Below are 14,474 nucleotides of genomic sequence, written 5' to 3'. Positions count from 1 at the left end.
TTAACGAACGTTATTCCATTCGGCAGTTGGCTCATGTCGCTCTCCATGAAACGAAATTTCTATCACAATGCCCGGCTTTGCAGTACGAGCTTAAACCACTATGTGTTGATATCCAAAGCGGTTTACGGGGATTAAAATATAATCGCGCCATGTATACATGCTATAAGAGGCGACTTAAATCCCGAAACTATTAAAGAGGTTGTGAAGCGCAACCTTTGCAACGGTGTGCGAGCGCATTTTACAGCTTCTCCCACCCAATTGTTGACCTCACACTCTTGTAGCATTTCCTGCTTCTTTAGCGGACGAGGCTGGCAATACTAAGTTACTCATGGAAGTGGGGGTGGAGCGCGGAATGGCAAATGACCATCGCTTCAGCAAACACAGTTACGTGCATTTGTAAATGTAGTTCTATGCATAAAAAAATGCTTTATAATACTCCTTTTGTTGGAAAATTTTGTAAAAAGTTGACAAAATAAGCTGGTAAATGTATTGGAAGGAGTATGAGAAAGTGGTCTACTACTAAAGTAAGCATCGGCTGCCATTCGACGTGGTTTATGAGCCCTGCGCTGTCGATAGGAATATCTGACGAGTTCTGATAGTTAATTGGGGGCATCGATGTTAATAAAGTGGAAAATCTTATTTTCTATTTGCTGTGCTAGCTGCCTGCCTCTGGTGTCAAATGGTAAGTGCCATATGTCGTGGTGTGCATTGAAATCGCCTAGAATTAGACGGGTTTCTAAGGAAACTGGCAGTTTCTAAAAGGGCGGATCATAGGGACATTGGTGTTAGAGGCGTAGGTTCAATTTATAATTGAAAATACTTTTGGTGTCATGTGGGGACAAATCGCAAGCAGGACGTTCATTACGTGTGCCCATTGACCCCTGGACAGGGACGGAAAATAATAATTTTTTTTCGGAGTCGAAAAAGTCCGGGTCAAAAAATTGTCCTAGGTGAAAATGTTTGAGTTCCCAGGTATCCCTATAGCAATATCATGTCGAATCATGCATCCTTTTTATTTTTCGAACTTTTTCCATAAAAGTCCACATTAAAAAGTAAAATCAGTATTTTTATTTTTGAGTCCGGTAGAACTAGTTAAACTCGGACTTTGTTTTAAAGAAAAGTGCGGAAATAGAAGTTAAATCCGGACTTTTATTTTTTAAGGCCAATATAAAAGTCCCGCTTTATAACAAAGGAACGGCTTATACGAGTTAAAAAATCTTTTTAACTAGTTCTATCGGACTAAAAAAATAAAAATCCGAAAATAATTTTAATCTTGATCCAAATATATTTGAAGTCCAAAACTAATAGTTTTGCAAGGAATTATATTATAAAAGGAATAAAAGTTGCAGCTCCTGCCCTGGAAGCGTATCCACAAGGTATACAAGTTTCTGGTATTATTCGACTTAATCCGCAATGAAAAAGTCTTAATCCTCCAGCTGCACACATATATATCTATTTTTTTCTTGAACTTAAACAAGTCTGAAAATTTTGCTGTTTTACTTTTTCTTTCCTTTTGTTCTGAGATTGACTTCTAAATATTATCTTCCGCAAAAAGCTCAAAAAAACTCATGCCTGACCAGGAAATAGAACGGTTATACCTTGTTAGTGGAGCTTCACGGATGTGGCAACGCTGCAACTATTATTTAGAAATAATTTCGATATCGAAAAGTGCGAAGGAGGCGAGAAGCATGACAAAAATTAATGCTACCATACTGGCGAATTAAAGCATTTTAAATTAAATTTATCCTTCCAAAAAGTAAACAAAGCAATCTAGATCAAACAAATTTACTGCAGATAATTTTACAAAATTATATATTTGCCACAAATAATGTAATATAATGCTACATCTTGTAAAAAAATCGAAACAAATGTTAAACACACTTAACATACAGTCTGGCAACACTTCCGCTAGCGAAAGAAGCCAACAAGCGCGGTGATTTTTCTTCATTGTGGACAGAAATGTGAAGTATTCTGAAATAATTTGCGAACGAAAAACAAATATATAGACACGATAATAATAAAAACAAGCCGAACTTTTTGGGAATCTGCGCTGCATTGGTTGCGTTAAAAAAGAAGGCTGCAGGTAAATGTGCAACAATTTTTTACCCGTAAAAGCTAATGGAAAACATGAGATGATCGATACGAAATAAAATAAAAGGAGTGAATTACTAAACGTAATTTCATGTGTAAACACAAAAATTAGCTCATGGACTGTACGTACGTTGGTTTTGAGGTCACCATTGAAGCAAGTAATACTCGTAGCAACAAATAGGTATACTTTTTAGGTATTTGGCAATTGGGCTAACACCATCTTTGTTTTAGCGATGCATTTACTACTTTTTCGGCAGATAAAGTGCAATGGCGTTCAGACGTATGCGAAGCGAATAAGAAAATTGAAAATGTACCTGCAATACGTTTTGTAAATCAAGAGTTTCCATTCTTTCTTTTATAGGGTACTAATGCAAAAATTGCATTGTCCGCTTGGTCGTTGAAGTATTGAAATATGATCCGGAACTTTCAATACACTTGTCTGTTGGTTTCTTTATTTTCTTTTGTTGTGTAATTCTTTTTAACTTTCACTCTACTTTATATACTACATAGTAGGCATATATAAGTGTAACAGGTGCATTTTTTTGCTTTATATTGCAGACGTTGCTATTTTAGGAGCAGCATTTCGTTGCCCATCCAACAAACGCCGCGCATGTTCACTGTCCAACATTGCAAGTAAACCCCAGTCCTGCCTGTTTCCTACATATTTTTAAACAAGCTTAACAAAAAAATCAACCAGCAAGATCACCATCAAAACACCACCACATAACTACCCAAACTCCACCCACGCAGGTAGCAGTTGTGGCAATCGCAGTTATAACTTCAGCACTGCCAGCTCTACTGCAATTGCATCAGAGTCATCGCCGTACACCAATAATTCCCGCTTTAGCGGCAGCATCAGTATGACTGATTACAGCGATTTAGACCGTCAGATAGAGCAGCTAAAACGCTGTGAAATTATAAGGGAAAATGAAGTAAAGGCACTTTGTGCAAAAGCGCGCGAAATACTGGTCGAAGAGGGCAATGTACAGCGTGTGGATTCACCCGTCACCGTTTGTGGCGATATACACGGTCAGTTTTATGATCTGAAAGAGTTATTTAAAGTTGGTGGCGATGTGCCGGAGAAAAACTATTTGTTTATGGGCGATTTTGTAGATCGTGGCTACTATAGTGTTGAGACATTTTTGTTGCTATTGGCATTGAAAGTACGTTATCCAGATCGCATCACATTGATACGTGGTAATCACGAATCACGTCAAATAACACAAGTTTATGGATTCTATGATGAATGTTTACGCAAATATGGTTCTACAGCCGTTTGGCGTTATTGCACCGAAATCTTTGACTATCTCAGCTTATCGGCGATTATTGACGGAAAGATATTTTGCGTGCATGGTGGTCTTTCGCCATCAATACAGTATTTAGATCAGATAAGAACTATCGATCGCAAGCAAGAGGTGCCACATGATGGCCCAATGTGCGATCTATTATGGAGTGACCCTGAAGATCAGACGGGTTGGGGTGTTTCACCACGCGGCGCTGGTTATTTATTTGGCTCAGATGTGGTTTCACAATTTAATCGCACCAATGACATTGACATGATTTGTCGTGCTCACCAGTTGGTCATGGAAGGTTTTAAATGGCATTTTAATGAGACTGTGCTGACAGTTTGGTCGGCGCCTAACTACTGTTATAGGTAAGTTGATTGATACAAACTAAAATGCATATGCATACTAATTTGATATGAGGAACGGAAGCATAGGAAAGGCGCTAATTTAATATCATTTCGATTTCGCGTTGCTGCTGTTGTTTTTATAAAAAGACAGATCAATATGCCGCTCATCCAACAGGCATGACTACTGTTGTTGTTGTTGTTGTTGTTGTTGTTGTAGCAATGCTCGCCCCACCTAATAGCCGCGACCGATCACAAATTGTCATCAATATCCTCAAACGGGAGTCCAAGGAAACTTGCCGTTTCAACAGGGGTGGACCATAAGGAAAGGGGTGTTAGAGGCGTTGGTTCCACATTACAATTAAATAGATGGTTGGTGTCATGTGGGGACACATTGCAAGCGGGGCATACATTTTGTATGTCGGGGTTGATTCTGGATAGGTAAGAGTTTAACCTGTTACAGTATCCAGAACGAAGTTGAGCAAGAGTGACACGCGTTTCCCTGGGGAGTATGCGTTCCTCTTCCGCGAGTTTTGGATACTTTTCTTTAAGTACTGGATTCACCGGGCAATTCCCGGCATAAAGGTCCGACGCCTGTTTATGGAGTTCACCAAGGACCTGCTTATGTTTTTTCACTTCATACGGCTGGGTTCTCAGGTGCCGTATTTCCTCAAAATACTTACGGAGATGACTCCTTAAGCCCCTAGGCGGTGCTGGTTCATCAATCAGATGTCTGTTGGAGTGCCCAGGTTTCTGGGTATTCAACAGGAACTGTTTGGTCAGCATCTCATTTATCTCCCTGATGGGGAGTATTCTCGCCTCATTATGCAGATGGTGTTCTGGGGACATACGAAGACAGCCCGTGGCGAGGCGAAAAAACTGGAGAGATCAGGGAGATAGCCGTTTATTTTATTGCATAGCGCATCGATCTTTGGGCCTGGGGCTGTGGCCATTATTGTGCAGTCATCGGCGTAGGAAACGATTGTGACTCCTTCCGGTGGTGAAGGTAGCTTAGATATATAGAAATTAAACAAAAGTGGGGATAGGACACCACCCTGTGGCACCCCCTGTTTAATTCTCCTTGGTTTTGATGTTTCGTTTCTAAATTGCATCGATGCCTGCCGACCACCCAGATAATTTGCGGTCCACCTTTTAAGACATGGGGAAGGGTAGACCCTTCCAGGTCCTGCAGTAACGAGCCATGGTTGACCGTATCAAAAGCTTTTGATAGGTCTAGCGCTACGAGTACTGTTCTATGGTGGGGGTATTGATTTAACCCGCAATTTATCTGGGTGCTAATGGCATTTAGCGCGGTGGTAGTGCTATGGAGTTTTCTGAAGCCATGCTGATGAAGGGCTAGCTGCAAATTTGCTTGGAAATAAGGGAGCAGAATGGCTTCAAGCGTCTTTGCCATTGGCGATAGGAGAGATATCGGACGATACGACTCACCTATGTTAGCTGGTTTCCCAGGCTTTAGTAGCGGGACCACCTTGGCCATTTTCCATTTCTCAGGTATGACAAAGGTGCAAAGAGACAGATTGAAGACATGTGCTAAATATTTGAACCCCTCTTTCCCTAGGTTTTTAAGCATCGGCATGGCTATGCCGTCTGGGCCCACTGCTTTGGATGGTTTAGCACGACCAATGGCGTCCTCAACCTCTTTAGCGGTGATGGTGATTGGTGACGCGCTGAATTTGTGTTTATGTGCGCGTCTATTGGCTCTCCGTCTATCTTTGTCGACCGTAGGATGCATTATATATTGTCGGCAGAAAGCGCTCGCGCATTTTTTGGCATCCGACAGCACTTTGTCGCCAAAGGCGATGGAAAATTTTGTTGTTGTTGTTGTTGTTGTAGCGATAAGGTTGCTCCCCGAAGGATTTGGGGAGTGTTATCGATGTGATGGTCCTTTGCCGGATGCAGATCCGGTACGCTCCGGTACCACAGCACCAATAAGGTGCTAGCCCGACCATCTCGGGAACGATTTATGTGGCCACATTAAACCTTCAGGCCATCCCCTCCCTCCCCACCCCCAAGATCCATGAGGAGCTTGGGGTCGCCAGAGCCTCGTCTGTTAGTGAAACAGGATTCGCCGCGGATAGGTGAGGTTGACAATTGGATTTGGAGAAGCTTGAATCTGGTATTTTAGTCGCCTCTTACGACAGGCATACCTACCGCGGGTATATTCTGACCCCCTTACCCGCTGGGGTAACTGGAAAATTTTGTCTTTGTGCTTAGTCGGATTCGATAGGGACTTTAAGGTGGGCCAAAGTTTACCCACACCGGTAGAGAGGTTACAACCTCTTAGGTGCTCCTCCCATTTCGCCCGCTTGTGTTCATCCACAAGCAATCTGATGCGTTGGTTTATATCCCTTATTTGGGGGTCGCCTGGGTCAAACTGTCTTATAAGGTCACGTTCTCTCGCTTTGCGGCCTCCGCCGGGAAGTGGGGCCGGATTTCGGGAATTCTCCCGCGGGAATGAAACGTGCCGAGGCGGATTCAATGACCTTGCGGAAGGCACGCTCCCCTTGGCGGGCATCAGTCGGGATAGGGAGGGCAGCAAAGCGGTTGTCTGTAAAGGAATAATATTCTTCCCACTTTCCTTTTTTGAAGTTTATGAAAGTGCGTTTTTCAGTGACGATGAAGTCGGCGGTACGTTCGAGCGAAATAAGTATGGGCAGGTGTTCGGATGCCAATGTTACCATCGGCTGCCGGTTGACGCAGTTTACGAGTTCTGCGCTCACGATTGAGATATTTGGCGAGCTGTGACAGCTTCCTACCATACGTGTGGGGCGTCTCCGTTTATTGTGCAGAACGTCGTTTCTTCTATTTGATCCGCCAACATCTCACCCCAACTGTCCGCCCGCAAGTTTGAATGCCATAGGTCATGATGGGCATTGAAATCGCCTAAGATAATGCGATTGTTGCCAGTGAGTAAGGCCCTGATATTAGGGCGGTATCCACTGGGGCAACAGGTGGCAGGAGGGATGTAGATGTTGATGATTTCTAGGTTTGCATCGCCTGACCGGACAGATAGGCCTTGACGTTCTAAGACATTGTCCCTGCGGTCGATGCCAGGATCAAATATATAATATTGCACAGAATGGTGTATGATAAACGCGAGGCCGCCTCCATTTCCGCTCTCGTGGTCTTTCCTGTGGACATTATACCCAGAGCAGGTCTGCAATGCAGATCTTGCTGTGAGTTTAGTCTCTTGAATCGCAGTAATGCGAATGTTGTGCCGCTTCATGAAATCGACTATCTCCGTAATCTTCCCAGTTAGTCCATTACAGTTTAACTGCAGAATTCTGAAGTGCATAAGAGGAGACGCCGCCACTCTGGGGGTATGTGACGGGAGACTACGCCTGGGTTGTGGAAGGCCAGGACGCAATTGCTTTTGTGGCCCTAGGACTGGGCGTCCTTGGGCAAGCATTGGGGTACCCGGATGATTTGGGTTTGCGACCTGGCAACATGGCGCGATGAAACCCGTCGGGGGGTTGCCGTCGCGGAGACCAGAACATCTAGGAAAGTGGTACCACCCAAGGCAGGAGCTGGGGTAGGGACTAAGAGTCTCTTTCCCTGACCTGCACGATAGCTGCCGGAAAAGAGGGGGGAGAAGACTGGGGCAGGGGCTGATGCTCAGCATTGCTACCAACCCCACTACGAAAGTAGTAGTTATGAGTGGTATCAGATGTTTGAGTTGTTGGCGCCGTGGGGCGCGAGCAGCAGCGGGTACTTGTTGTGGCTTGCTGAGCAGTGGGGCTGCTAAAAGGTAGTGGGGGGGGGGGGGGCGCTTAGGCGTAGACTACGGGACGCCCTTGGGCGTGAACAACAAGGAGCCACAAAAGATTTATAAAAGTTACGTGGACGTCGGGTTTTGTATCAAGCCCAGAACAACCTGGTCGATGCCACCATCCCTTGCACGAGACACACTGAACAGAGTATGCACGTCCTAAAAAGATTCTTTTCCGGCAGATGCAGCAAAACCATTTTTCAGTACAGGGATCAGGACACTGACCCGGATTGGAATCGATGCCTTCCCGGAGTAAGAGAGTATGGAGCAGTCCTGCAGGCGCTTCCCAAGGCAGTCGGTTCTATGTACCGGAGCGACTCGGGATTTTTCCCGACCAAGGACTGTCATTTCAGTGTGACCCCATTTAATTTGTTTCGTCCCGCCCACAAATTGTCATTCTCCCAGCAGGCATGACTACTCACAATGGGTTGTGTAGCGCAAGACTTTCACCCGTTGACAGTGCAATATGCAGCTCTAACCCAATTGCAAACCTCACGGAAGGAGAGGGTTTGATGACCTAGAAGATTCAACATGGTCATATCAAGTTGACCCCAAGGTCGTCGGGCTAATACCATCGCATTGAGCTACAAACGTGAATCTTCACACATAGGTTAATACAACGAGGCAATGCACCAAAGGAAAAACATCCGTTAGGTGGCGCACGCATCGAAATAATTAGATGAGAGCTTAAACCGGTTTTAGGTAACTTTTCGATGAGCTAGAGACTTCAAACTTATTTCAGAGGCTGATGACAGTATAAAACGCATTACAAAAAGTTTCGCTAGGGGATCGAGATCGTAACGGAACGGAGGGAATCTTGCTATCGATTTTTAATTAACTTCTCATTGAGCTCAAACGCGAAACTTCACACATGTTGTTGTTGTTTTAGCAGTGCTTCACCCCACCCAATAGGTGCGACCGATCACTAATTGTCATCAATATCCTCTAAGCCCAAACTTCACAAATAGATTAAGACACCGAAACAATGCAACAAAAATGGAAACAATTTTCTTAGATGGCGCACGGTTAGAAATAATTAGATAAGAATTTGGAAACTTGAGATATATTTTTAAGTAAATTTACAATGCAACAAAAGAGAACAAAAAATCCGTTAGGTGGCGAACGGATCGAAATAATGATGAATAGATGATAACTTAAACCTGTATAAAGTAACTTCGATGAGCTAGCGACTTGAAATTTCAAACTTAATTCAGATGCCGATGACAGTATAAAACATTTTACAAAAAGTTTCGCTAGGGGGCGCACTTACCGACATGTTTTGAAAAACCGTACGGAACGGAGAGAATCTTACGATCGACTATTATAATCTTTTGGGCTCACACAGTTCATAAAATGCAAGGGTGTACGGTGGATAACGCAGTGGTGAATCTATGATCTGCACTTCTCGCCAAAGGCCAGGCCTAAGTAGCATTGAGCCGACTAAAATCTTTGAATTGTCTTCGTATAGAAGATCTCGATTGCGCCAAACTAATGGGAGACATACCATGCAACGAGAAGGGTATGCACGAAACGGAGGTATTGTAAAACTATTTATGAGAAATAAAAATATAATGGTCGAGCGCAGTTAATTGAGTATATATTGATAAGTTGACTCCTTTCCCACAAACTTTCCAATCCCAGCAACGAGCACTCCACTTTTATATTTTTATTTCTCATAAATACTTTTACAATTTTTATGTCAAATTTGTAAAATCAAAGCTCAGCAAGAATATGTCGTTATACAAGAACACATTTTTCATTGATTTTTATTCATTTATATAAAGGGAATGTTTAAAAAAATTTTCTTTTCTTTTCATTTTGAATGTCTTTGGAATAAAAGTAAATAAATATTAATAACTTAAGTATCCTTATGCCCTGTTTCTACGCCACTAAAACTAGCGTCATGTTGTGTGTTTCAAGCAGAATGAGGTGTTGTTGCTGTTGTAGCAGTGCTTCGCCCCATCCTATAGGTGCGATCGATCACAAATTGTCATCTATATCCTCAAACAGAAGTCCAAGGAAATTTGCAATTTGAACAGGGCTGGACCATAGTGAGAGGGGTGTTAGAGGCGTTGGTTCCAAATTGCAATTGAAGAGATGGTTTGTCTCATGTGGGGACACATTGCAAGCAGGACATACATTTTGTATGTCGGGGTTGATTCTGTACAAATCAAAGTTGAGCTAGAGTGACGCGCGTCTCCCTAGGGAGAAAACGTTCCTCTTCTGCGAGTTCTAGGTATTTTTCTTTAAGAACTGGATTCGCTCAGCAATTACGGACCAATAGACACGCACATAAACCCAATTCAGCGCGTCACCAATCACCATCACCGCTAAAGAGGTTGAGGACGCCATTGGTCGTGCTAAACCATCCAAAGCAGTGGGCCCAGAGGGCATAGCCATGCCGATGCTTAAAAGCTTAGGGAAAGACGGTTTCAAATATTTAGCGCGTGTCTTCAATCTGTCTCTTTCCACCTTTGTCATACCCGAGAAATGGAAAATGGCCAAGGTGGTCCCGCTACTAAAGCCTGGGAAACCAGCTAACATAGGTGAGTCGTATCGCCCGATATCTCTCCTATCGCCAGTGGCAAATACGCTTGAAGCCATTTTGCTCCCTTATTTCCAAGCAAATTTGCAGCTAGCCCCTCATCAGCATGGCTTCAGAAAACTCCATAGCACTACCACCGCGCTAAATGCCATTAACACCCAGATAAATTGCGGTTTAAATCAATACCACACCATAGAACAGCACTCGTAGCGCTAGACCTATCAAAAGCTTTTGATACTGTCAACCATGGCTCGTTACTGCAAGACCTGGAAGGGTCTACACTTCCCCCATGTCTTAAAAGGCGGACCGCAAATTATCTGGGTGGTCGGCAGGCATCGGTGCAATTTAGAAACGAAACATCAAAACCAAGGAGAATTAAACAAGGGGTGCCACAGGGTGGTGTCCTATCCCCACTTTTGTTTAATTTCTACATATCTAAGCTACCTTCAGCACCGGAAGGAGTCAAAATCGTTTCCTACGCCGATGACTGCACAATAATGGCCACAGGCCCAGGCCCAAAGATCGATGCGCTATGCAATAAAAGAAACGGCTACCTCCCTGATCTCTCCAGTTTTTTCGCCTCGCGAAACCTGGCATTATCACCGACTAAATCTTCCGCGACCTTATTTACAACATGGACGTCCCAAATGTCGACCATTTTGAACATCCACATCGATGGCACTACGCTACCGACTGTCCTACACCCCAAAATCTTGGGTGTGACGTTTGATCAGGATCTACATTTTGGTGAGCACGCAACCGCAATTGTTCCGAGAATTCAGAGCCGTAACAAAATCCTCAAATCCCTCGCTGGCAGTACCTGGGGAAAAGATAAAGAAACGCTCATGACTACATACAAAGCAATTAGTCAGCCGATTACGTGCTATGCGACACCCATATGTTCGCCAAGCCTAAAAATTACCCACTGGAAGAAACTACAGGCCTGCCAAATTACTGCTCTCAGAATCGCCACGGGCTATCTTCTTATGTCCCCAGAACACCATCTGCATAATGAGGCGAGAATACTCCCCATTAGGGAGAGAAATGAGATGCTGACCAAACAGTTCCTGTTGAATACCCAGAAACCTGGGCATCCCAACAGACATCTGATTGATGAACCAGCACCGCCTAGGGGCTTAAGGAGTCATCTCCGTAAGCATTTTGAGGAAATACGGCACCTGAGAACCCAGCCGTATGAAGTGAAAAAACACAAGCAGGTCCTTGGTGAACTCCATAGACAGGCGTCGGACCTTTATGCCGGGAATTGCCCGGTGAATCCAGTACTTAAAGAAAATTATCCAAAACTCGCGGAAGAGGAACGCATACTCCCCAGGGAAACGCGTGTCACTCTTGCTCAACTTCGTTCTGGATACTGTAACAGGTTAAACTCTTACCTATCCAGAATCAACCCCGACATACAAAATGTATGCCCCGCTTGCAATGTGTCCCCACATGACACCAACCATCTCTTTAATTGTAATGTGGAACCAACGCCTCTAACACCCCTTTCCTTATGGTCCACCCCTGTTGAAACGGCAAGTTTCCTTGGACTCCCGTTAGAGGATATTGATGACAATTTGTGATCGGTCGCGGCTATTGGGTGGGGCGAGCATTGCTACAACAACAACAACAACAACCTGTTTGCGGATATCACTGAGGACCTGTTTGTGTTTTTTTTTTTGTTTCGTACGGCTGTGTTCTCAGGTGCCGTGGCCTCTTCAATCAGATGTCTGTTGGGATGCTCAGATTTCTGGATATTCAACAGAAACTGTTCAGCATTTCATTTCTCTCCCTAATGGGGAATTTTACCGCCTCACTGTGTAGGTGGTGTTCTGAGGACATAAGAAGACAGCCCATTGCGGCAGGCCTTCATTTTCTTGCAGTGAGTAACCTTTAGGCTTGGCGACCATTTTAGGTACGCGTAGCATGCAGATCCGTAATCAAAAATCTCGTCATTCTGGTACATAAAGTGCTGTTGCAGGCAGATCAGTGTGTTTGTTATAACAGGGACATATGTGTTTATAAATTTGTCTGGTGTTCAATTAATAACTAATTTATCCTTCCATTAGATGCGGCAATGTTGCAGCAATTTTGGAATTAAACGAGTACCTGCATCGAGACTTTGTTATCTTTGAAGCTGCACCACAAGAGAGCAGGGGTATACCATCCAAAAAGCCACAAGCAGATTATTTCCTTTAAATAAAAAAATCAATCGGATCTACGTATCAATTGGACAGGAACTGAAATTGACATTTTGTATTTTTGGCCAACCAATGCAGCAAAGAAATGTATCAAAGTGGATATTGCGCCAAACGGATCAACGAATTTTAGGCGCTGCTTGAATAACAACTAGCATCATTTTCTACATATTTTAATTTCGTTTTTAGCTTATTTTAATTTTAAGTATTTCTTGTAAGATCGAAAATGTAGGTACATTTTTCATTCGACGATTTTATATACAGCATACAGCCTAAATCCGGATCTGCATCAATTTTTCATCAATACGAAGTGTGCAAGTAACTTTTAAATTTTAGTTGTAGGCAATGTCTATTCGCAAAAGACGGATAACTGTAAGGTTTTCAAATTATACTCGATTTGTCTTACAACAAATGAGAAACAGAAGTTTTGCATAAACAAAAATGTTTTTTTTTACTCAGCGTAAATTAAAAAATGATCTTAAATGAAAAGTAAACTAAAGAAAACAAATATTAAAGCCAACCAACTAGTATATGAACAATAAATGTAACAAAATATTTAGAAGTACGGAAACTGCCATTTCATGTAAATCGTGTTATTGTCCCCTCTACGAAAAAGGTACCACTTCGTCAAATCGACCGAAAATATTAAATTGTATACACACTCATACATAAACATATATATGCAGCCAAAACAAGGCCAATAAGTAAATATATGATGATTAACATTTTTCAATTAAAAATGAATGAAAGTAATGATTTTGTAATTCTTAATATCGCAAATCCTAGAAGTGAGGTTAGCTTCTTAGTTTAATATAATGATATAGCATCTGCCTCGTAATAAATCATGGCAATTCACTCCCGTGGAAAATGCCCACTTTATCATCCCAAATCATTTGGGCACACATGCTCATACATACACAAGGGATTTATGTAAAGTCTAAATTGCATATAAGCGTAAACAAAAAACTACGCATGATAACTAATACTATAAACTGAACATAAAACACACATTTGATTATACGAGGAAAAAAAAGAAAATTATAGTATAAAGCAAATTTTAAATATATTGAGAAATAATTAAGAAGAAAATAAAAGCAAAATACGAAAATTAAAGCACATTTAAATAAGAGTAAGGAAAGCATAACTAGTTTCAAATTTACTTTAATTTTTGATATTTAATGCATCTACAGCGGTACCAGAAAAGAGTACGCAATATATCTTCCAAATTTAATGTTGTTGCTATCGATGTTGATGGTCCTTTTCCTTATATAGATCCGGCACGCTCCGGTAACAAGCACCATTAAGGAACGATTTAATATCGCTTCCTAAAGCAGCCGGTTGAATGTACCGGAGCGACTGGGGATTTTCCCAGCCAAGGGCAGCCATTTCAGAGTAACCCCATTTAATTTGTTGTTAAATTGTTGTGGACCGCATATTATCTGTTGTTGTTGTTGTTGTAGCAATGCTTCGCCCCACCTAATAGCCGCGACCGATCACAAATTGTCATCAATATCCTCTAACGGGAGTCCAAGGACTCCTGATACGATGCTGCTTCCCAAGGCAGTCGGTTCTATGTACCGGAGAGACTCGGGATTTTTTCCGACCAAGGACTGTCATTTCAGTGTGACCCCATTTAATTTGTTGCGTCCCTCCCACAAATTGTCATCCTCCCAGCAGCTCCTTGCAGCAGGACTGCTCCATACTCTCTTACTCCAGGAAGGCATCGAATCCAATCCGGGTCCGTCTCCTGACCCCGGTCCTGAGAAATGGTTTTGCTGCATCTGCCGGAAAATAATCTTTTTAGGACGGTCATACTCTGTTCAGTGTGTCTCGTGCAAGGGATGGTTGCATCGGACAGGTTGTTCTGGGCTTGATCCCAAAACCCGACGTCCACGTAACTTTTATAAATCTTTTGTGGCTCCTTGCTGCTCACGCCCAAGGGCGTCCCGTAGTCTACGCCTAAGCGTATCCCCACTACCTTCCAGCAGCTTCGCTGCTCAGCAAGCCACAACAAGTACCCGCTTCTGCTCGCGCTCCACGGCGCCAACAACTCAAACAGCTGATACCACTCATAACTACTACCTTCGTAGTAGAGCTGGTAGCAATGCTGAGCATCAGTCCCTGCCTCCGTCTTCTTCGCCCCCCCTCTTTTCTGGCAGCAATCGTGCAGGTCAGGGAAACAGACTCTTAGTCCCTGCCTCCGTTTGCACCGTCTGCCAG

General features: G+C 43.1%; 1 protein-coding gene across 3 annotated transcripts; it reads left to right on the top strand.

The window, feature by feature from the left end:
• The first annotated feature begins 1,911 nt into the window (after positions 1 to 1,911).
• On the top strand, positions 1,912 to 13,485 carry Pp4-19C (protein phosphatase 19C). Of its 3 annotated transcripts, none has more exons than XM_067781751.1 (3): positions 1,912 to 2,083; positions 2,650 to 3,745; positions 12,126 to 13,485. In XM_067781751.1, exons 2-3 carry the CDS (start codon positions 2,952 to 2,954, stop codon positions 12,253 to 12,255), a joined length of 924 nt encoding a protein of 307 aa, XP_067637852.1. In that variant the 5' UTR covers positions 1,912 to 2,083; positions 2,650 to 2,951; the 3' UTR covers positions 12,256 to 13,485. The 3 variants fall into 3 exon arrangements, with proteins under 3 accessions (XP_067637852.1, XP_067637854.1, XP_067637855.1); XM_067781753.1 differs by lacking the exon at positions 1,912 to 2,083 and adding an exon at positions 2,091 to 2,249; XM_067781754.1 differs by lacking the exon at positions 1,912 to 2,083 and adding an exon at positions 2,093 to 2,272.
• Positions 13,486 to 14,474: the final 989 nt, after the last annotated feature.

This window comes from Eurosta solidaginis, chromosome 4 (genome assembly GCF_040869045.1).
Source record: "Eurosta solidaginis isolate ZX-2024a chromosome 4, ASM4086904v1, whole genome shotgun sequence".
Classification (NCBI taxonomy): domain Eukaryota; kingdom Metazoa; phylum Arthropoda; class Insecta; order Diptera; family Tephritidae; genus Eurosta; species Eurosta solidaginis.
This window is presented reverse-complemented; position numbering and strand designations above follow the sequence as displayed.